Source organism: Manacus candei, unplaced genomic scaffold, assembly GCF_025592945.1.
Source record: "Manacus candei isolate 608988 ecotype Guabito, Panama unplaced genomic scaffold, ASM2559294v1 h1tg000014l, whole genome shotgun sequence".
NCBI classification, from domain to species: Eukaryota; Metazoa; Chordata; class Aves; order Passeriformes; family Pipridae; genus Manacus; species Manacus candei.
In genome coordinates this window covers 71,797,266-71,822,277 of record NW_026138062.1, presented here as the reverse complement: position 1 = coordinate 71,822,277, position 25,012 = coordinate 71,797,266, and the positions used below count along the sequence as shown (strand labels likewise).

General features: G+C 41.4%; 1 protein-coding gene and 1 long non-coding RNA gene across 13 annotated transcripts in view; one reads left to right on the top strand and one right to left on the bottom strand.

The window, feature by feature from the left end:
- Positions 1–25,012, bottom strand: part of ROBO2 (roundabout guidance receptor 2) — a 941,272-nt gene that overhangs the window by 478,094 nt on the left and 438,166 nt on the right. The window contains exon 1 of one of the 12 annotated variants that reach the window (XM_051779571.1): positions 18,629–20,389. The exons of the other annotated variants lie outside the window; for them this stretch is intronic. Within the exon in view, the coding sequence (XP_051635531.1) occupies positions 18,629–18,683 (55 nt within the window). The 5' untranslated portion in view covers positions 18,684–20,389. Of the gene's footprint in view, positions 1–18,628; positions 20,390–25,012 lie in introns of those variants that run through there. 12 annotated transcript variants of the gene reach the window in all.
- Positions 22,013–24,067, top strand: LOC127467547 (uncharacterized). Its single transcript, XR_007903179.1, has 3 exons — positions 22,013–22,226; positions 23,343–23,428; positions 23,886–24,067. It is a non-coding gene; the product is annotated as an uncharacterized LOC127467547 (long non-coding RNA).

The following is a 25,012-nucleotide window of genomic DNA, read 5'->3' as shown; positions in this document are numbered from 1 at the left end:
AAGTAGAATAGAATACCTATATTACAACACCTCATTTAATAACTTCAATTATATACGTGGATGTGCACATGTATAAACATAGAGTAAAACAAGTAGCAAACAGAATATTTTAAAAAGCACAAAGAGTGAGTAAGTCTAAAATATCTTAAAATCTGCTTCAACCCTCTGCAGTAAAGATGCATATGAAATATAGATCAAGGACACCCATTTCACTACAGAAGCTGCAGCTGATATGATAAGAAAGCGAGGGAAGGAATCCAAGGCAACAGGCACATTTCTTAACTTTTTGGTACCTGCTTAATCTCAGCCTACAAAGTTAATGTGTTCTAACAAGACTATGAATCTTCCAAGAAAAAACCAAAATGTGATGAAAGGGGTTACCCAGCCATGTGCAGCTCCTCCTGCCCTTCACAGTTAATAATTACCCAAAAGTCAGTATTCAGAGACAGACTGACCACGAAACCAGTTGTCACCATGCCTTCCTGCAGTTCAGTAGAGAATCTTTTTCTCACTTGGGCTTTGATTTGTTCCCTTTTTAAGCCTTGATCATGCTCACCTGGCCTCCAGCTAAAAAGCTAAGAGTTGTTTACAGAGCAGATGCAAAGTAAGAGTATTCAATTAAAAAAAAAAAGTCCTTTTTCCCCCCCAACAAATCCCAGAGAAGATTAGAATCACCTGCATCATCTTTTTGAAAACAAGTTATATACTGGTATCTTACTGACTGCCAGTTATTATGAAACTACTACAAAAGCATGAAAACACCATATGAGAATAAGATCCAATTACATTTATACAATAGACTGAATTTGCAAGTAGAATGAAAAAAAAAAAACCAACCACATTTAGGACAAGTGGATAATTTCTGGATCAACAATTCACTTTCCTTTCCTTCTGTGTGTCTAAGTGCAATGTCTTCATTAGTAAATCCTCTGTGCAAAGTTAATCCCTTTTAGCTACTTAAGGCTTACAACAGCTCATATCTCCCATTCCTGCCAGTAAGTTCTGCACATGACACAGCAAAAGACCACATGAGATGCCTGTTTTATTAAAGCTGCCCATCTAAGGAATTTTATCACAGATTTCTATCCATCTACTATCTTTAGAAATCACAGTAACTAACTAGCATGAATATAATGATAAGACAGTTCATTCCATGTTTTTTTGAGGATTATGAAAATGGGGGAAAAGGTTTTTTTCTTCCCAATTGTCTCTCGTCCCCTCCTGTTCACCCAGACACCTGTTACTGAAACAGAAGGTGCATTCTTTGAAAATTATATTTAAATTTGACCTAACACGTAGCCCAAAATTTACTGATTTAAGACATCTATGCTAACTCCTTATATAAAATCCTGCTATGGACACGAGGTAGTTTTTCTGATTCCTTTATAATTGTAAGTCTTTATATGTTATAAAAATGAACAAAAGATTACTATGTAAAGTACTTTTCAAGTTCTTCATATAAAAAGAAATTTGATAAACCCTCACAATAATAGAAGAGAGAATGAATTGCAATTCCTACAGATCCTCCAAGGAAAATGGGGAAGGAAAGCCAGATGCTTTCCTTCACTCAAATTCAACCTAGTCCTTAGTAAATATAATGTAGTCTACATTAAGTTATATTTCTCTCCACACATCCCTCTTTCATGAAGTTCAAAAGAGGATCCTGGAAGTCTGTCATGAGCAAGTGGTAAGTTAGGTAATTTTAACATCTCTAAGCATCCGAATTCCAACCAGATGTAAGAAAATAAGGCCCAGTCTCATACTGATTTACTCTCTCTACTCCAAAAGGGGCTTATTTTATTTAAAAGAATAGCTATAGCACTTAAAACAGTTTTGACAAATCTGTGAGCTATGGATTATTAAAAGAGGCAGGAGCAGATTTCCTTCACAGCCCCGACAATGACATTTACCCTGACCTAGATGGAACACTTTCCTAAGCAATAAGAAATAGTCCAGTTTCGATGTCAATTCATTCCTAAGAGAATGCCAATTATACCAAGTTTGCACAAACAGATGTATGGCAATTTTGTAATATGGACTACTTTACACCAGGGACAGAGGTAAAACCATTTATCTCAATTAACTTAGCATCTAAGGATTAATTTAAGCTGTTGCCTTAGAGGTGAAAGGCCACCACTTGATCCAACAATCCAGCCATAAATATAAACCTCACTCTTTCATTTTTAAAATTGTATCTTGCAGATTACATTTTTACCCTCAAAACTGTAAGGTTTCTATCTCATGTATAGAAGAAAAAGGTTTGTGCCATTTCATCAGTGGCTGAGTCTCAACAGTCCTATTATGGTTTGCAAAGGTGGCCAGTTGCCCTAAAATAACAAAACCTAATCAATACGAGGCATGATGATAATTGAAATTCCTCAAATTAGGAGATCACTTCTAGCTTACAAATAACACTAATAAGTGACATCAGATTTCCACTCACCCAAGAGCTGCTTGAATTGAAAGGCATTTTGAAACACACACACACACAATAGAATGAAACAGTAAATGAAGGAACAAAGATTAGTGAATGAAAGAATTAAAATAATTCCTCAAAAGAACATTCTCACAAGAGACAAGAGCTGTCTGTAATTTAAATTACAGACAAATTCCACCCAAATTTATGAAACCTGCATTCCTGCTGTGTCATCCCTACCAATGTGTCATTCAACACTCAGGCAAACCTTGTGCAAGAACATCACACAGTTTTGTCAGTTTAGAGCCCACAGTACTCCTCATGGTTTTGACCAAGATCTACTAATTAGGAAGACTGCAAAAGGAGACAGAGTCTGACAGAGGAGACAGTCTGTTTTACACACACATGGTAAACTCACTCCAATGCACAAGCGGACAATTGCCTTCTTCACGTATGGGACCCTCTTGTGATAGAGCTGGTGGAGTTCACAATCCATAAATCTTTGCACAGAGCAAACAAATTTCATAGGATATGCCTAGAGAATCCAAGCCCATGGAATCCAAGGTATGTCATCAATACATGGGCCATAATAAGCCAACTTCAGAAGACTTATCAGTGTTTTATCATAACTTGGGACCCAACAGTTCATGGAGAATATAGAGTTAAGACATCAAGTCTTACCTGTACCTTTAATTTAAAGAGGCCTTCCAATGAATGGAACACAAGCAGAGTCAAGATTTGTCATCCTCTACTTGGTGTTTTCAGTGCTGGTTTTGAGATACATCAGTGATTCTCCTTTTAACACTTTGTGTTTTCGCATTACTCTAAGTGCACATCCAGCTACTGAACAGGCTACAGTAGTGTCCCTACACACTGGTCTAGTTTGGCTACAAACTGTCAAGACTTGCACACTCTAATTCACAATATAAAAACAAATAAACATTCAGTGGATTATAATTTTATATTGTTCAGATGCCTAGTTTGTTGGTGGCCCAAAAGATCCTTTGTGTTGGCTACGTAACAGCTCTCAGAATTCCAATTAAGATTTATTATACAGAAATTTCATTCCATTCACTACAAGTTTTTAACAAAACCGAAGGTCTATTATTTGCAGGCATGGAAATCTCACAATGTATTTTGAAAGGGACTTTGAAATCTATTCTCTGTCTGAGGAGATTTATTTGTTTGGTCTGTGTTCTTATTTGGATCTCTAGGCATGAAATTGTATCCTGCATTGTAAAATGTGTGCTGGAAATAAATAACTTCTTTGCTTGAAAGGAGAAGCTAGTTATACTGAGGTTAAGATGAAATTTAACTTAGCAGAATGATTTTTTTCATTAATCCTTCCAACTATCTAGTTTGCAGGTATTCTGATGTTTCTATTGCAAAGTTAGTCCAACTGCTCCGACCACTTGAAAGATTAAAAATAAACCTAAACATATATTGTAAGGTACACTATGAATCTCTGCTTGTGCAGGCAAAAGTTACAACTCTGTAGAGTACAAGAAATCAGCAGCTGTACTGCTCTCTCCTTACTGCTTTTGTTCACCACTTATATAATAAAGGAATCTGCCAAGTCTCAATATTCTGAATTCCATCACACTGAACTTCTTAGGAAGCACATCTCACTCACCTCCAAAGCACCTCACAGGAGTGAGCAAGAAGTGCCAGATGGTGGGAATACTGGGTGTTACCAATATTTCTATAAAAGCTCCAAATGCTTGGTCTATCAAAGAGGCAGCCATGCTGCCAGCCCTATCATCATTGTCCACCTCATTTCGTCAAGGGAAGGATTCTGAAGCACACATATCTGTTTTCTCCCAAGAGGGGGAAGGGGAATAAGAGCCAGTGGCACCTCCATTATATTATGTATATATTCCCCAAACACTTTATGGACTGATCTCCTATCCTATTGGTGCTGTATTTACTGGCAGCAAGTGAAGCTTCCAAAAATCCTTACAGAACAAAAGCTCTTCCGTTACTGGAAAAGTAAAACAAAACAAGCAAGACCTACTTCAAAGAAGATGTTACTGAAACTACAGCAGTATTTTTGCTGATTTTGACATATTTGGAAAGGAGTAAAAGAAGATAATGACATGTCTGTAAGATGGTTATTTATTTTTCTATTATGTTTCCTTTACTTCGATATTTATCAAAACGGCTACTCTGATTTTTATTATTTTTTTTCCTCTTCTATATGGCTTTTCCCACTAAAAAGTGACTCATAGCACTTGGACAAGTGCTTGTAAACCCTGTACCTAATTTTTCTTGAAGACATGAAAGAAAAATCTTTAGTCATTTGTACTCATAATTTATTTACTTGTCCCAACCCTAAGACACCATTAAAAAATATTTTCAGAAGTATATGCATTCTTTTCCTCAAAATTATCTCAGTAAACACCCTCCAAGTGATTTTAAAGTCTGTTAATAATAGTTTCATTTTCCATTTAAAGCAAAAATAAATGCAAGTGAAAGTAATAAGCAATATCTATTTATAGCTTTCCAAGACAATTTTACCAAGAATACATGCATTAAAATCACTGGCTGATTTATTTCTTATAACATCCAGTTAGGTTTTATTTATATCACATGCATATGCAACCAATTCATACCAATTTATTAAAGGAGCTTTAATATATGCAAATCAACTATGATCTGAAAAGCCTTCTGCACATTCAGTATAGAATATTAGAGAATGTGTTTCCTCTGCAGGTACCCAGTCCACAGGATGAACAATGTCTTCACTGGAAGGGCTGTTAAACATTGGAAGGGGCTGCCCAGGGAAGTGGTGGAGTCACCATTCCTGGAGGTGTTCAAGAAACTACTGGCTGTGGTACTCAGTGCCATGGTCTAGGTGACAGAATGGTTATTGGTCAGAGATTGGACTAACTCACCTTGGAGGTCTTTTCCAACCTTAATGATTCTATGATTCTATCCCCTTCAAACGTCTGATAACTCCTGCGTTCAGGAGAGTTATGAAATTTATTATACTTATAATAACATAATTATTCAAATGAGTTATAACTCTTCATCCAAAGAGTGTCAGAATTTCTTCCACCCTCATCACTGCTCTGGGAACACCAAGCAGTCTAGTAAGACACCGAGACACCTGGTCACAAATGCTAAGAGGCATGAATGAAATTTGTTGCCAAATAATGCATCTGCCTTCCTAATTTGCAAATTTATTACAAATTGGTTTTGAAATAGATTTGTGGCTGCCCTAATAGTGAACATTTTAGTCCTCAGGGCAGACACAGCTAAAAGTGCTTTCTGTAGAGTCAACAGCCAGCCTCCATTTGAAGATGAAATAATTCAGTTTTCATGGTGTTACAGACTTTCTCAAGCTGCTAACTCCACTTCCTTCCCAGCACTTGCCTCCCACATTGCCAATCACTCCAAAAACAAAGTTGTGGTCCCGCTGATGCTGATGACAAAATTCCCAGCATTTTCTGCTGAGTCAGGATTTCACGTACATTACACTACAAATAATAACATTTGTTGGTCAGTAAAACTAAGATCAACTGGGAATTAGAAAAAATCCCCCAAAACAACAAACTTTCACCTAGAAAGTATTTGACCCAGCTGACCTAGTAAGTTAAGAGAGTTCTCCTACAACATGTATGTATAGTATGAACTGCATTATAACAGAATCACAGAATATGCTGAGTTGGGAAGGACCCACAAGAACCATCAAAGCCCAGATCCTGGCCCTGCACAGGACCATCACTAAGAATGTGCCTGAGAGTATCATCCAAACTCTCCTGGAACTCTGTCAGGCTTGGTGCTGTGACCACTGCTCTGGGGAGGCTGTTCCAGTGCCCAGTCACCCTCTGGGCAAAAAACCTTCTCCTGATATCCAACCTAAACCTCCCCACACAACTTCAGGTCATTCCTTGGGTGCTGTCACTGATCACTGGAGAGGAGACATCAGTGCCTGCCCCTCCACTTTCCCTCCTGGGGAAGCTGTACAGCAGGATGGGATCTTCTCTTCTCTTGTACACAGATAGCACATATAGATTATATGCACATAACAGTCAAATATCAATGATTTCAATACTTGTATCAGCACAGTAATGTCACTGAATGTCATTACTATCCAGTTTATGCTACCCAGTATCTCTTGCCTTTTAACATTAATGTTCTGTTTATAACTTTTAGAACATTAAAAAAATCAGCTTAGATACTTCAAGTTGATTGCTTATCTATGTCTGGGTATTTTATAAACGGATAAAGTTCAACCACTTGTGAGAACAGAAAACTTAAAAAATCACTTATAAACATAGTTATCTACATTAATAGATAGAAGTGGAAACGTGCTTCAAAACTGAAAGGTAGATTTAAGACATGGCTAAATATCCAGGAAGGTGTCTCTTTCCAACTTCACACAAAATATGGCTTACACCTGTAAACTTTTTACATTTATTTTATTTTCCTCAAGGCACTTGCTAGGCCTGGCAGAAGATTACACCTCCATAGAACTTTATCCACTCACACAGAATTCACCAAGTAATCCTGCCAAGGGATAGTTACTTATAATAGTAGCTCTCTCACCAACACTGCTTTCCCCCCAACTCTTCCTATTATTTCAGTCCTTTCATTCTTCATATTCAAGCAACTTAGTTAGAAAATAGCAACCTAAACCAGCCAGAGAAGAATCAAGAGAACAGGAAAAAAAGCTGGGAACTAAATCAACTTACAAGAAAACAAGACAGAACAAAGTCTTCAGCTGTGAAATACAAGGAGGCAAGTGACAGGAATGAAATGTGGAACATGGGCAGAAGTAGCAGACAAACAGCACAGGGAACAAAAACCTGTAAACACAAGAGCACATTTTTCTCCACAGCCCAGAATAAATCTAAAAGTTTCAACTTCAGTAATTTCTGTGTAGTAAGCAAAGGAGTTTCTCATTTTCTGGCCTACGCAGAGGAAGAAGTTCTAGAATTAGAAACGCGAAGCATCGACAGCAAGGAGATTTCATATTTGAAACTTGACAAGCAAGATACTCCCATCTTTCATTATAGCAAAACTAGGAAACAGATTTAACAGGAGGGGAGAAAGAAAGTTTAAGAAACTGCCATAAATTTGTTTCATATCATGACAGGAAAAATGCACCCAAACCTGCCTTTCTTCCTTTTCCATTTCATTATCTTGGCTATAAGCTGCTCCTTATTTAAATAGATCTATATTAGTTAATCTGAAAGAAGTTTATTCTACAAATGAACTGGCCTCTGGAGGACAGATGAGTTCTCTGGAGAACAATCCTTCATTCAGCAAGTTAAGTGGAATGAAGAGGGAAACGCAAGAACAGGAAAGATATACAGCTGAATATCACCATGCAACAAGGGGTTTCCTCCTATTTAAGACAGGTTCACAGCTACCACTTCTATCCTGACTCCTTCCCTAGCATATTTAGACTCCCAGAAACACACAGGTTAGGACAGAGGGAAAGGATGAGGAAGGACAGGCATAGCTCAGTGTTTCACTGCAGCAGTGCCTGCTCCCCACCAGCCCCTGTCCCAAACCCAGCAGTGCTGAATTCCCTTTTACCTCTTTTTTCCTTTATAATGCAGTGTGGCAGGACTGTCAAGCAACAGGGAGGAAAATTATTACTAGAAGACAGATTTAATGGTCCATGATTCTACCATTCTCATCCTCCTGGACCTAAAAAGATGCCTTGTTTTTAATTGTCAGGTAAACAGACGCAGCAGCAACAGCAACAAGAGTTCAAGTCAGCCCTTCTTCCTCCACTGTTAACAACTGCACACCTATCCCAACATCAGCTGTGCTCTAAGAGACCAAACTCACTACACCTTCTGCCATGAGAAGTTCCTGAGTGATACCTTTATACATCCTTTATATTAACATGTTAACAGTTAATCTGAATATGCCAACCCACATCCACGTGCAGTGACAACACCATGTCTGCTTTCCCCTGCAGTTCTCAGCAGGAAAGAGGACTCAGCAGGAAGAAAGACAACAGTGCACCAGGGCTAACACTAAAGAATGATTGAGGCAACATCTGCTGTAATTTATGAGGGAAAATTCTTGGTCTCAGCACTTGCAGCTTTCATGGAAGTAACCGAAAACTCAGTTGTACTGTGGATGGTGCTTAAATTACTCCTGAAGTCTCTGTGGAACAGGAAGAAAAAAAAACACCACACACTAAAGAATACCACACACACTCCCACCCCCATTAGCAGCTCTTAAGATAAATTACAGGGAACTGGCTCTAACTTACAACTCTTACATCTCCATCTTTCCCCTTGGGCAAATTCAACCCTGACCTAAACAGACACAGATTCCATTAAATTACACTGGGATTGAATTCAGTACTGCCAGGTCACCCAATAGCCTTGAAAATATGGGTGAAACCTGTTAAGATCCAATTGGAATAACAATCATTACAAGTTGCTGCACTATTTTTCCAAGTACATCATCACTGAATTTCTCTATTATCTGCATGTTGCTAAATTGAGTCAACATGATATCCTAAGCTGGTAATGAGACCTTTTGCCACTCAGCACTTACTACTGCTAAGGAATAATGCAGAGGCCTGCTCTGTTTGCAGGCAGTCATCTGTTGGGACAGCCCAAATCACAGCTCTCTGTAGTCACGTGCTCTCTTTCCTCATTCACAGGATTCACACACATGACCTCTTCAGCAGTCTTTCTTGAGAGATATAATCATTGCTTTAAGACTGCTCATTAGGCTGTTTCATTAAGCACTGGAAGAAAGAATATATTGTCTATACATTCATTCTGTGACCAATTTCGAGTGAAATCTGTCATAACTCTCATGATTTCAACAGTCTATCACTATAGACAATATTGTCTAATCACTCATACCTGTTACACCATCTAGCCACACAAAACTATTTCTAACTGCAAAGGTTTAAAAGTAGCCAATGACATTTGGGTAAGCCTGCTTTTAGAGCATTATAGGAAGTGATGATCAAGGGATTCTCACCACAGTCCACAGTTAATTGAAAAAGCAGGATTTAGAAAGTGAATAAAGGGTTTCACAAACTAAAGCAAGAGTAGCATGTTTGCAACATTACTCCCCGAATACTTCAGGAATAGTGAATATACTGAAGTTTGAAATAGTTTTCAAGCAACTCTAGTATCTTGCACTAAGACTGGCAGGACCACTGTGAAGACTTTCTGCATACTTTTCTAGCCCTAGCAAAAACCAGAAGGTATCAATCATCCAGTTTTAACAGCAGCTGACTGAAGCTATTCATTGAGTTGTGCACTGCTACCACTGTGGCCCCATGAATAAGTCTCTAAGTCTCCCCCTCCTCTTTTTGTTCCTCTGAGAGGACTCTCAACAGCACTTTTTTTTTTTTAAAAAACTTTCTGAATGGCTTTGAGAGATGAGCTGAAAAGAAACACCAATAGCAAAAACAAAAGTTTTCAAAGAAAAAGTGGCAACAAAGTGGACACACTAGAGACAACTTGTGATTCATGCCCAATACTGTGCCTTGCCCCTCTCTTTATCTCAATACTCTTTTCGGTTTTACTGCTGGGTAAGAGCAGGACAGACTATTGCACTTCTCCTAGCAACCAAAAATCACTTAGGGGAAAAAGGCATGTTGTCTACTGAAAGGAAAACAGAGAAATTTGGGGTCATACAAAGCCAAACATATGTTCTTTTGCATTTCATTCCAAATTGAGCAGTTGTCAAAAAAGATTCAGTAAATAATAATAAACAGTTCTGTTTTACACTCATTCATATTAAATTACGTTTGTCTACTTGTCACACATTTCCTTTAATTCAGTGTTCTAATGGTTCCTAGTATTGTTTTGAGTTTTCCCTCCAGAGAGATAAATTATATTTCTTACAATTTCAAAAGTTATTTTCTTTAATTATATCTATACACACTTCTAATGATCTCTCTACATAGGTTGTTTGGTTTGGGGTTTTTTTTAAGTTAGATGTACACTCACAGAAAATTACTCTTCTAGATATTTAAAGACAATAGCACTAAAAGACAATTTTATCACAGGATCTTCCTATTACAAATGCATGGATTTTATCCCATAGACAGGACTTGATCTTACGGAATAAACTGTCTGGTCTCATTAGGCAAAGACCACAATGTACAGTTTAAGGTGATGAAACAAATTCAAGAAAAAGAAAAGAAAACACGGGAGTTTGTTATTCAGACATAAATTTGAATAGACAAATCACATGGACTAGCTTAAAATCAAAGCTTTATAATTTAAAATCCAGTTTGGTAACAGAACAGACGCAACAGATCAAGGGTAAAATGCAGCCTCCAGTACTTCTGATAGTTATTTTTTTTCCCTTGAAAGTCCTTCGTTTAGTAGCTGTTGCCTTGACATAAAACAACTGTTTTAGTTAGTCCACTGAATTCTTTCTACATATTGTAAAAATGTGTATACAAAACCTCCCGGCCAATCTATCACACCACTTCTGCAGTGTATCAGGTTAAAACCAGCAAAGACCTTAGTTCACTGCATCAAATTACAATTTAGTGTTTTCTTGCAGCCACTCCAAACAAATCTGGATTAAAACAGTTAAACAAAAAAGCTTATTCTCTTCATGGGTAAGTGATGCAGAAATGACATAGCAATGATAAAAGCCTAAACATACTGTGTATAAAGGAACCCTGAAGTTTTCAGGGATCAGCACTACCATGTTAAGCATGACAGTAGTGCTTTGCTGCCCTGTTCATTCCTCATTCCTAACCCAGCCACGTGCTCTTCAGCCCAGCTCCTCTGACAGTCTCTCTCTCCCCCTTCATGCTTCAAAGAGGGGTAGCCCTCTAATCCATCAAGCCATGGACCTGGAATCAGGCTACTATCCCACTTCTACTCCCAGCTTACAGTGCTATTTCTCTCTCCAGAGAACTGTCAGAGCAGGGCAGTGCTACTGTACATGCAGGACCAATAAGCACCTCCAGCTCTCAAAGGTGACATAATGCAACGAGCACCAGGTGAGATTTCACCTCTGAAAAGTGAGAAGGAAGATATGCCCACAGATCCTTTTTCTGCAGCCTTCACTATGGAGTGACAATCCCAAAGAAGTTGAATATGAAAAGGAAATACAGGTGAGAAAAACACACCTTTTCTAACTAGCTCTTACTCCAACAGCTTTGCTATGTCATTTGAATTTTTCCTAATGCTGACAGGAAAGACACTGTTGTCCATCCTTTAGTTACAGAGTTCTCTTTGGGATAAAACACACACTGTTAAAACTGACCACTCCTTTTGCCAGGATGAAGTCATGTGGGCTATGGGACATGTGGACCTTTGAAACTGCACAGAATGACAGCTTGAGATCCCACAATTACAGCATTAAAATACTTCCTGTAACTACTTCTTAACTCTTGATATTTTCACAGCACTAAAAAAGTACCTTTGGTACCCTGGCATGAACAGTCCCTCCATTCTCTATGAATGAGAAACAAGCTGACTGATGTTAGTTACCTGACATTTTGGTTTTAAAAGGTTAAATTTTTTCTCCTCAGTTTCTCTTGCAATCAATGGCAAGTGATTAATAGAAGTGAACTACAGCTCACTGTGTTTTACAACTTGCTGCTGGCCATTTATTCTTTACTTATTTGTCCAATCTGCATTTATGACAAGCACATTAGAGAGATGCTCTTCTCACCTTGGCACACGACACAATGAAAATACAAAGACAAAGAAATACAAATGAAAAGACCATATATGCTGCAATGGACATGGTGGCACAATCATCCAGGTAAACTCTAATGAGTGAGACCAGACAGCTCCTGGCACCCCCACTCATCCTACCAGTTCATTTCCATGTATCAGACCAAATAAACTGTTCTCCGAGTTAATCTCAGAAACAGTGACGAGAGAAAATAAAAGTAAATTATAACAAAGTATGAAATAGTACAAAGGTAGACCACTGTCCTTCACTGAAGGACATTCTTCAGACTGAAGAACTCTGCTGCAAGTGAAGGGGTACAATGAAGACTCAGTAAAAGCAGGAGGAATCATCATTATTTTGGGAAACACATTTTGGGTTTTCTCTCTGTTTCTGACACCATGGGTGAAGCAGCAGCTTCCAACCTTTTCAGTGCTGGTCTCTGGAAGAGTTTTTATGTGTAAGGACAAGGGTAAACATGCAAGCAGATATCACATACCATTAAGGTTGCTCCAAATCAAGCTTTGAATAGTGTCTTAAACAATGAGCACCTGCAAATGATGAGGAATGAATCTGAAAACACTTTGTGTTTTTCCAGTCATCATTCACATAGAGTTGACTGAGTCTCTCCACAACTAGGACAAATAATGGCATGAAAAGTGTGCAGTAGCACCTGTACGCACACAGTCTCGATGGGTTACAAAATACACACTGGAACCATCAGAGAATGGTGACCTTCAGTTATCAGCAAGACAAAGACACAGTGTGTCCTGGTAGAAACAGCAAGACAAACAAGGAAGAATGTTTGCCAACCTCTCTGGTACACAGGCAGAAAGTTCTCTCAAAACCCAGTTCAACAGGTGTATTAACTCAGGGATCTGCAGATAATAACTCTTGGTCAGTTAGTTTAGCTGGGGAAGAGTGGTATAGAACTTCAAGTTCAATGCACACACCAAAGATGCTTCTGCCAAGACATTGTTTAGATTAATATCCTCACATCACATTTGTCCATAACCCAGAGATGAATCTCAGGTCTGGCCACCAAAGCACAGTGGCTCAATATATGCATCAGCAGGTTATTACATGAGTACTACTGGTTAGTTTGTCTATTGTTGTTCATGTATTTATTGAGAAAGGTTGTTATTTTAATAAAATTAAGAGCACATCTTGGATCTCTTCCATGGCAGCAAAGCCAAGATAAGCTGCAGAGACGGAATTAAAAAGCCATTTCTTACTTCAGGAACTTTTGGCTTGAAAAAATATCAAGAATGCATATCTTTACACACACAACATAGCACAAGAAGCACATTTTTTGTTACAAAGGGGTACTCTGCACTAGTAAAGAGAGACATATAGGAACAAGTAAGGACTAAGCAGAACTGAGGCATCAACATGCACTTGTACCCTCTGGTATTTGGGAGCTGTCTCCATGGAGGGATGTAGCAACAAACCAGCTTCCTCTTGCAGCAGGATTACATTACCTGAACTAAGATGGGAGCCTTGACTTACAGTAAGTCAAGATATCACCATCTGCTTTCACAGCCTTCCACACAAAGGTCTCAACAGCAAAACTGTGAACAGATTTCAGAGGTGCAGAATCAGGACCTAAATTAACGGGGTCTGTTTAATTATCCACTATAACAACAAAAATTATTAACCACGGATGATTAGCAGTTATTTTGTTAAGGAAAAGGCTTGAGGTGAGGATAACATTAACAACTCAATCTTATTTCTGAACATGTGACTTCAAGGGCAGAGAGTTCACAATTTGCACTACATAGTAGAACTCAGGTGTGAGAGTAAAAATGGTGAGACAAAAATATACATCCACAAATCTTGATTTCTATACAATTATTTTGCAAAGGTCTCATAACTAACAGTCCCCATGACTACCCTGCATAAAAGCTGTCCTAAAGATTCTCAGACAAGTAGTGACCTAAGATCAGATTCCATACCCTGTAAGTGCAGGAAACCTCAGGTAACAATAAGCATTCTGTAAAAACTCAGCAGTTACATGTAAGAAATTTCTGTTCGGTCAGAACCAAAAAGCCAACACGTTTATTTATTTGGCAAGAGAAAATACTTGTTTTCTTATGGCTTCTTCTTCTTCTTCTTGCAAAATAAAGGGATCTCTATAGAAATGTAGAAAAAGCACACCAGCAACTGAGCCTCTTGGCAAGAAACAGCATCAATATGATTACTAAATATCCTCCACAAGGTTGATGGGAGAAGTGGTGAGCCAGATGGCAGCCACAGGAAGAGCAACCTCTGCCATGCCAGCTGAGATAACAGATAAAACCTGACAGCAGTGTTCCTCTTAGGTGGCTGAAACAGAATGTACAGAACCTGTTAGCAATCTATTTAGCCCAGATCAATATTTGAATAGCAATTCAAGGGTAGCAAATGGCTAAAAAGCCATTCCATACTCTTTAGTAATTTCCACTAAATGGTTCAGGAGCGGACAGAGCACATCTTGAGTCCAGGGCTAGGAGCCCACATCGCTATGGAAAAGCAGCTCCTGGAAAGAGAGTTGACTGGACAGACTAGCCAAAGCCTCTATTTCCTCTCATCACATTTTTGGCACATCTCCTTGATGCTTTTTACGCCTCCTTAAAAATGTACTTAAATCCTTTTGTCTGCTTTAAAGGTTACACATCTTTAGCCTGCATTGCTAAAACTTACTTTCCTTGAGCACCATCAATCTCATCATCACAGAAAGTTCCTAAGGGAAGGACTACCATAGTAAGTGCAACTCACACAAAAGTTTTAAATTCCCCATGTCCAATGTTTCTGAAAGATTTGTGGGGTATCAGACCTCTTGCAGAGTTACAAATTAGCAAAGACACAAACCAAATTATTTGGATTTTCACAATAGTTCTCAAACATACCCATCTCTGAAAGTACATTGCCTATCTTCAGCACATAAATATATGTTGTTGCAATAACAACTTACCAGACAGGAAGTAAAGAAAGCAAAATCTTAAGACTAATTCAGCAAAGTTATTCATTATGGGCATAAAGTCATCCCTACTCAGCAAAGTTTTAAAACATATGATTAACTTGGAACACATGTTTAAATTCTTATTAATTTCAGTGAGATTATGGATGGGATATGGAAACAAATACTCTGCAGAACTGGATCTTATGGAAGAACAAGCTCAAGGAAATAAAGCTGCAAACTCTCCACTTCAGAATTTTCCTCTCAATGCATTAAAATGCACACATTCCACAGAAGCAAAGGTTATCCATCAACAGCAAAACTCACATGAGAGATCAGGACCCTGTCAGCTCAAATACCCACTAGAAGAATATACTCTAGCTTTATATGTAAGCCATGTTCTCCAACAGGCAACAGGGACCAGCACAAGGCCACAGATGTGTAGCTCATTGGCATGAAGAAATAAATTTAAAAAAAAAAAAGATAAATAAATACAGGATGCTTCAGCCACTCTACCATCTCAAATGCATACTTTTCAGTAAGAAAATATGTACTTTTGATATATATTAATATGGAGATAAAATGCTGGTTTTACAGAATTATTCTCATGTATCTTTAACACCATCACCCATCCAAGAGTATCACACCTGCAGTTTTCAAGGGACTACGGCTAAAAGCCAGCTCTGACATAAAAGGTTATCATTTTCATTGAAAGCACTTCTGAGTCCTACCAAGGCAGAATTTGTCCCACTAAAACCTGTGCTCACAGAAGTTGTGAACTTTGTCAATACTTTTCCTTTTAAGTTTTATTAATGATTGGAAGAAAGATAACCAAAACACACAACAATGAAAGAAGAATCCACTGAACACTAGTAAAAAAATAACCCATGGAGTCTTTTAACTCCATTCCATTTGGTGCTACAGAATCTGTCAGTGAGGTGTTTTACTGTTTGGGGGGTTTTGGGGTGTTTTGTTATTTGGGTTTTTTTGATGTGTTTGATTTTTTTGTTTGGGTTTTTTTCTCCCAAGAACTGCAACCAAGATTGATAGCTCCAATAAAAGAAAATTAAAATTGTTCCCTGAACAGACAGCAGGAACATGGGCAGCATTGCAGGAAAATCAAAAGCACAATAATAAACCAAATAAAATCTACATATGTGTATGTAAGTATCACATATTTTCTGCCACTTTCATTGAGCTTTGCAATTTTCAGGTGTCATAAGAGGATTGGCAGTGAAAATAACTGCAGAAGGAAAATATTATCATTTTGACCTATATCAGTAAACAAAACTAACTTCACAAGGAAAAGCATGGTCAACATGCCTCAAATGCTACAGTGCCTGTGTCTGGACCTCATGCCAAGGGATCAAATAAAAAAAAAAAAACAACCAAACCCAACAACAAAAATCTGTAAAAAGCAGAAAGGCACTAAAAGGTAACTTTCAAACACAGAAAACAAACCAAGGAGCTCTTAAACAAGTCGTCTCTTAAGTTTTGGCTTTTTTTTTTTTCTTAAACTAAAGCATTACAAATCGTGCTAATGTTGATATAGATCTTTTCAAAGCAACTAGTGGTATATGTCACCCTAAGATGTGATCGTAATTACTATGCTTCTAAAGAGACAAAAGCACTGCTTGCCAAGCTTGCCTGCCAGTATTTCTTCAAAGCTACTTGTTAGTCATTTCGACAATAACAGCTTATCTCTACTTGGTCATGATGTGCTATCCACAAGGCTCTTTATTTATTTATTTCAGAGAGTTGTTAATGTAGGCAAACTTGACAGTCTCTTGCAATATCTTCCCACAAAAGGGGAGGATCACATCTATTCCAGGCAGCTGCTTGGCATTTTTTTATCTAATGGACCAGCTCTAAATTAGCTGCCTGCTTCACCTGTGTGTGTCCCCCCCATCCTATAAGGCTAAACCAGAACAAAGGTTCTACTTGTGTTCCCCATGACAAAACTCGAATAAATTATGTCTTGCTCCTGTTGTTCCAGCAAGCTGGTTAATTGCATTTGTTTCATATATCTCCAAACAGCCTGGTACATTAATTACATTCTGTAACACCAAGCTCCTCTGATTCACTCTGTCACTTCCACTGAGCACTTTAATTGTATTCCTTCTAGCTACATACAATTTTAAACACTTACTAATAATTACATTTCTACAGCTTGATGTTTGCAGTTTGTATATAAAGCTATCTCCCATATCGGTGGTCGTAAAGTTAAGGATCTTATGTTACAGCAAGAAAAACAGAGCAAACATAAAACTATGACCACACTGATTGCCACAAATGTTCTATTAAACCCTTTCACAGTTAAAACTTCCTACTGTGTAGCACGTACACAAATTACACAGAAATTTCCTTACTGAACATTAAACTGCAGAGCATATTACGGAACCAATGTAAAACTGTACTTGAATGTCTCCTTCTTCTCACCTATTCTGCCTCCTTTCTTGCTAGGGGGTGGTGGAGAACCACCCAAAGCTGCCTGTGACTGCAAACAATAAACCCAGAGCCCTCGCCTGGGGGCTGTACAGTAAATGCTGGGAGCAGCTTCCTGAGACAAAGTTTTCTCTGACAGACATGCAAAACCAGCCAGGGTCCCAGTCATTAATTCACCTCAAGTCTAAAGGACTGCTTAGAGTTGCAAATACTCAATCCTAGGAGCACTGCTGCCAGCACAGGCTCCTGGAGAATTGGATGCTCGCTCCTAGTCTTGTGCTTGAACTGCTGCAGCGCATCCACCGTCTGCGCGGCAGCACAGCGCCCACCCCTACTTTGAAAGGCAATTTACCCTTGCACTGAAGTTCTCGCCCTGCTAAACCGTACTTCCCCGAGATGATGATCATTTACAGCTCCCCAGCCGTTACTTAAACTCGAAAACCGCAAGAAACGCTGCAGAGCAGACCCAAAGGGGGAGGGAGGGGGGGGCGTGAGGAAACCCACTCTTTCCCCAGAGGCTGCTGAGCTTCATGAAAACACTCCCTCTGGAAAGCCCGGAACGAGGGGGAACACGGTGGGAAGACCCCCCGCCCCACCTGCCCGGCACGGCGGGGGTGGAGGGGGGTGGTCGGTGCCGCGCTGCCGCCGCCCCGCGCCCCCAGCCCGCCTCCCTCCCTCCCTCCTTCCCTTCCTGCCGCTCGCCAGCGCCGAACCAGGCGTTGAGGGACTCTGGAAATCCGCCAGTTCGCCTCACCTGGAGCCGAGGCAGGGCTAACCTATTTATTTCATCAGCTGGCTCTCCCGGTGGAAAAGTTTAACAATAGAAGGCGGCAAAGTAATACCAGCTACGACAGCTCCCTGCTTTTCCTTTCGCGTTCCCGCTTCCCACCCCCCCCCAGTAAAAGATTTAACACGGTAGTTTTTACTCTCTCCTCGCCACCTCAAGCTGACATTCTTCCATTCATAAGCTGCTTTCCCATTAAGTTAGCAGACGGGAAGGACTGCTTATTGAAAACATATATTCTCCCTCTTCTGACCCCTCCCTCCCCAAATACCATTTTTATACCAGGGACAAACTTAAGGCTCTGTAACGTTAAAGCTTATAATGCCGTCCATGTGCTGTCCAAAATCAGATTCAGATGAAGGGGATTTCTGCACAGAAATGACATGTCTAAAATAAGAGAACTTACCATAGACTTGAAAAAATGCAAATCCGAAGAGCAGGAGTGGCGTCAGCAGACCCATTTTGACATAGTAAAAGCAATCCCGATTGCTTGCGAGACTAATTCCACAGAGATCAAAAAAAAAAAAAAAAAAAAAAAAAGAAAGAAAAAAAAAAAGTATCCAAAGCCAGTAAGAGGTAGGTCCAAAAGTTTGCAGTTTCCTAGCAGCTACTTAAAGTGGAAAGGGAAATCTTGAAATCAAAAGCTGCTGATGCAAAGGTCTTGAATGTGACACTTTTAGATCCATACAGATTAGAGCAGCGAGTGAGCTCCGGAGGCTTCTGCTTTGCACACACGCTCCTTCCTAAATTCCCACCAATCCAGCCCGAGCAGAGGAATTATTCAAGTGTGTCTAAGACTCTCTTTAGGATCCATGGCAATCCAAAAGCAAGCTCTTTCTTCGGAAGACAAGGAGAGACTCTGAGAAAGGACCTGATTCCTAGAAAGTGCTCCACAAACTTCCCGGCACTTTGCAGGAAAACCATTGGCTTGGTTCGGCTATCTTGCTTTCCTCTCGCCCTCCCCCTACCCTTTTCTCTCCCTTTCTCTCCCCAAATCAGTTCAAGCTGCAGAGTTTCTCACTTAACTTCCATAATAGGAACGCCCAGGCAATGTGCTACACGGGAGGGGAACGGCTTGCTTTCTCAGCATCCCCTCAAAAAAAAAAAAAAAGAAAGAAAAAAAAAAAAAGCAAAAGCCGTGTCCCCTACACCTCCCTCCTCCCTCAAAGCGGAGCGGGAACTGTTGGAGGGCAGGACCCCGGCGCGGTGCCGCTGCTGCTGCCGAGCGGTGGCGGCGGGGGATGCGGGGAGTGCGGGGCGCTCCCGCCGCCACAGCTCTACCGGGCGGCCCCGGCGTGTCCGCCGCTCCTCTCGCCGCTCCTCTCCTCTCTCCTCCCCTCCTCTCCCGCCGCCTCCGCCTCCTGCCGCCGCGGACACACCGGCTGGCAGCGAGAGGGAGGAGAATGAGCGCGGCTCCCGAGGCTGCCTGGGGAAGGGAGGCTGCGGGGTGTGGACTAAACCACTGCGCTCCACACCCACGCGTCCCTCTCTCTCTCCTCCCGGGGTAGGGAGACGGGGACGGCGATGCCAGCCGGCAGCCCTAGGGCTGGGAGTCAGGCTCGCTGTCTCCCCTCCACAGTTGGGTGTATGTAGGTGGGATTTACATGATTGCTCCTCAGCGCTTCCCCTTTAATGGGCAGCTAATTTTTCGGTAAGTGATTTCATGGAACTGTTCTCTAATTATTCATTTTCCCCTCTCGCACGCGTAACGCGGGCGCTCGAGAGTGAGACCCTCGAAAGCGTATTCCCCAGGGATTTCTCCGCTGGCCCGCTCTGTGGAAAAGGTGGCAAATAAAATAAAACACAAACCAGAAGACCGGCTGTGTCCCACAGAGCCTGTGGGACCGGCGGGCTCCGCCGAAACCCAGGAGCCTCCAGCCTCCCGGGTCCCTTGGATGCAGCGGAGCTCCCGCCAGCGGGAAAGTTTCGTGTTCCCTGGAGGCGGCGGTGAGGGAGATGGGAGAAGGAGCCGCCTCACCCCCCAGTAACCAGGGAGAACAGCCCCTCTCCCCCACACGCTCAGAACAAACCCCGAACCACCAGAGCAGAAAGAGGGGAGGGACACGAGGGAAGGAGCAACACGGAGAAAGGGGAATTTAACGGCGCCCGGTGCCGGAGAGGGGCAGAGACAGCCCGAGAGGGAGACAGAGACACCCGGTGAGGGGGGGCAGAGGCGCCCCGTGATGGGGGCACAAACAAACACCCCGTGATGGGGACACAGACACCCTGTGAGGGGGCACAGACACCCCGTGAGGGGGGCACAGCTACAGACACCTCGTGAAGGGACACAGACACGCCGTTAAGGGGGCACAGACACGCCGTTAAGGGGGCACAGCTGCCCGTCAGGGGACACCTACCCCCTCTGAAGGGACACAGCCGCCCCCTGAGGGGACACACACACCCGTGAGAGGGCACACCTCCCCACCGTGTCACACGCGGCCCCGCGAGGGGACACACGCCCCCGCGGTGTCACACCAGTCCCGCGAGGGGACACACACCAGCCCCGCGAGGGGACACACGCTTCCACGGTGTCACAGTAGCCCCGCGAGGGGACACAGCAGCGGTGTCACAGCAGCCCCGCGAGGGGACACGCGCCCCCACGGTGTCACAGCAGCCCCGCGAGGGCACACACAGCCCCGTGAAGGCACACACGCCCCCGCGGTGTCACAGCAGCCCCGCGAGGGGACACGCAGCCCCGCGGTGTCACAGCAGCCCCGTGAGGGGACACGCAGCCCCGCGGTGTCACAGCAGCCCCGCGAGGGCACACGCAGCCCCGCGGTGTCACAGCAGCCCCGCGAGGGGACACGCAGCCCCGCGAGGGGACACGCAGCCCCGCGGTGTCACAGCAGCCCCGCGCTGTCCCGCCGTGCCCGGGCCGCGGCAGCGCCGCTCGGTGAAGCCCGAGCGCCCCCTACTGTCGGGCGGGGGCAGCGGCCGCCCCCCCGCGCCCGGCGCTGCCTTTTGTGCGGCGGCTCTGGGGGCTCTGAGCTTTCCCCTCGTCCTGCTTGCTTGCTTGCTTTCTTTCTTTTCCCCTTAATTTTGCATATAATAGAGATTTATTCTTTTAATAAGTTCTCCGCGCAAAAGATCCGAACGGTATTTCTGCAAAATGTACACGGCTCCCCCCCTCCACGCACACACATAAAAAATGGTCCGCAAGTTAATTCTTCCTTGATTCTTGTGTGCAATCAGTGACAACTATTTTACCGTGGCCAAACGTGACACTGTTGTTGTTTTTTTTAAGTGTCTGAGAGAATTATTGGTATTCCATACAAAGCCAAGATGAAAACTCCAAAGCCTCTTTATGCAAATCAGGGAACGATGACCCCTTGTACTCACAATCTGCCCTGCAGATAAATACTATAGAATAATAGAGTGGCCTGGGCTGGAAAGGGACCTGAAAGATTATCTAGTTCCAAACCTCCTGCCATAAGCAGGAACACCTTCCACTAGACCAGCTTGCTCAGAGCTCCATCTAACCTGACCTTGAAAGATTCCAGGGATGGAGCATCCACAGCTTCCCTCAGCCACCTGTTCCACTGGCTCACCACCCTCACAGTAAAGAATTTTTTCCTAATATCTAAGCTAAATCTACTTTCTTTCAGGTTAAAGCCATTCTCCTTGTCCTGTCACTACATGTCCTTGTCAAAAGTCTCCTTCCATCTTTCTTGTAGGCTCCCTTCAGGTACTGGAAGGCCACATTGAGTGGGCAAAGTCTTCTCTTTTCTAAGCTAAACAATCCCAATTCTCTCAGCCGTTCTTCATAGCAGAGGTGATTCATTCCTCTAGTCAACTTACTGACCTCCTCTGGACTCACTCCAACAGGTCCATGTCCTCCCTGTGCTGGGGACCCCAGAGCTGGAGGCAGCACTGCAGGTGGGGTCTCACCAGAGCAGAGGAGCAGAATCCCCTCCCTCCCCTGCTGGTCATATATTGCTACACCTGAAGACTACCTGATGAGGAAGGCTACAATTAAAGCTAATTAGGGTTAGCTGATCAAAAGGGTAAGCTTTGTCAGTTTACTTGTGAATTGGCAAAACAAGAAGACCATGACTATCTGACAACAGTCTGTGTAACATACATGAAATATTAAAGAAAAGTTTCCTTTGTACTGGACATTTCAAATACACAGTGTTAGTGAAAATGCTTGTTTATAGTTAAGTTTTAAATGGGAGACAGCTACACACTGTGCAGTCATTTTTCTGCTTCTCAAATAAATTTAAGATAAATTTAATAATTGCTGATGTAGACCATAACACTTTGTAGATACATGCAGTCTTCAAAACCCTTAGGTACAGAGGTACCTGTAGAAGAGTATAATGACTCATATAAACATTCTCAGGGAAATCAATGGATTATCCATTATAACTGCTACTGTTTTATTCATTCACTTCTGTAGAATATCACTTTTAAACTATTAAACACTTTGCAAAACTTCAAAAAGTTTCAGCCAATTTTAAACAAGCATTTTCACAAATAGATTTTGCTCATATGTATTTCACTGATTTAGGGTTTTTTTTTCAAGAAGAGTTAACTGTTCCTCAAAATAAAATAAAAGGTCATCCAAAGACATCTGGAGCATTACAGAAGAGCTTCACACGCATTGTGTCTTACAAGCACAGGACATGTCACAGACCAGAGCCACTGGCCTGTGGGCAGTGTTCTCAGGACAGTGTTTGCCTCCATTATAAGATGAGATCCAGATACTGGAATAAAAAAAAACATATGCTTGTCTCTCTGGTCTTTCAGTACCCTCCAATGAACACGGCCAAGAGGACAGGTGTTCTCTGCTTGAACAGCAAAGTCTGTACAGAGGAACTGAGTGTGCCAGCTTTTTGTTTGGCTATGAGCAATATGCCACCTGATTAAATACTTGTGTGAGCAGGATGAGGAAAGGATATGTCAGTGTTGGTGCACATAAAGCTTCAGTTCAAAGAGCATTGTCGAGGTGGAACTTTAGAACAGGGAAATGGCACAGTAAGATTGCCCTGATTCACACTGAGGTCAATCATCAAATGAGGAAGGACTAATTTGGAAAAACAGGGGTGAGATCAGGTGTGTGCCAGTGGTAAAGGTTTCATTGTTTTCCCAGTCTGATATTTCATGTCTTTGTTTCCTAGACTTACACATCTGCATTAAAATACATATTTAGTATATGAAAGATCAGATCCAGTGTTTAAAGAACGAAGCATCGACCTCTCTTCAGGTGAGCTCTGCCATTCACAGGGTTTTTCTTCTAAACCAACATTGCCATGTGTGGTGTTACATATGTATATAACATACCCTCTTTCCTGGTTGCCATAAAAATCTCTTGTTATGTTCTCCAAGAAGAAAGGTTACATTGAGGTGGATCATATAGAATTTCTTATGGATACCAGAAGTACTCACCCAGGGAATTGCTGAAAGTGAATAGAGATCTTCAATATCAAAAATATATATGTGGTGGGATGACCAGGTAATTTAAATGTAGGCAACTAAGTTAAGTTAGGAGGCTGGTATTTCTAGGCTCTGGAACAGAGCAAAAGGTGGATCCAGAGGATAATTCAGAGCATGTAATGCTGGGCAACTTCAGAAACACAAAAAAAAAAAAGGAAAAAATGACAGTGAGCATGGACCTTCCCAGAGAACAGACTTTTGTCTTCCTCTGTGCTTTTCTGTTCCAGGTCACTGGGTTCTGATGTCATCTGACCATTGAATACATGATGAGAGAAGAGAATTTATAGATTTTAATCCTTATAAATGCTGAAGCATGATTATTATTCCTGCTACAATCAATAGGGTCTTCCACAGGAAGATTGTACGTGAGAGGTAAATCAGGGACTGAATCCAGGAAAAGACATGTTGTTAAAACAGTGTAAGTGCTGTGGCTGGATCTGTCTCACAAAGCCCCCTGAAAAGTAGCTTTTCTGCTGTCCCTGGCTACATCAATTCTGACTAATCTACTTTCCTAGAACCACTCTTGTGGATTAAAAAAAAAAAAAAAGGGTGATGGAAGCACGTGCTTATCTCTCTGTCTCACAGGTGTCTCTTACTTGCAGCACAGAGGGTCACCTTCTGCTTCAACATTAAAAATTCCTCAGTTGTGGCATCTGACTTCAGAGTGTTCCTCTGGAAATACCAATCAAGCAACACTAAGAACCCTATTTTGAAATACCCTTAGTTTGCTAGACTGTGTTAGTATGTCTGCACAATTTTTAATTACTAGTACAGCTACAGTGCTTACTGCAATTATGAGAATGATCTATACTGTTGGTAAGATAAATATTTGGTAAATTAAGTTATTGCAAGTTTTTTGCTATTAATCATATGCTCAGTTTAGGGTTTAGCTCATTAAATAAGTGAGAACTGGTAAGAGAAAGATGGTACAGTTTTTTGACAATCTTTAAAACAGCCTCACCTGAAATAAATTCTACTTGATTATTTTGTTTTTAAAAGAGTTTCAGAGCAGGTAATAAGCAGAAATATTTGCATTATAGATGTAATATTACTATGTAAAGATTTTGTACATCCTGTTTTCCCTTTGTTCTATGAATGTGCATTTATCACCCACTAAAAAAAAAAAAAAAGATACAGTGTCTTTTCCACTTTGCAGTTTGGTCAAAAATTTAAGAAAGCAGAAAGACAATTTGTAGTTAAAAAAGAATTGGAAAATGGATTATACATAAAACCAGGGTCAATTTTTTTCCTTTCTGGGGCAGAATGGGGAGTAGAAAGGAAGCTTCTAGTTGTGGCACTCACCAAAAATGGGTAAGTATACTGCCATGCAAAACATAGGTCTGTGTTTTCCTGT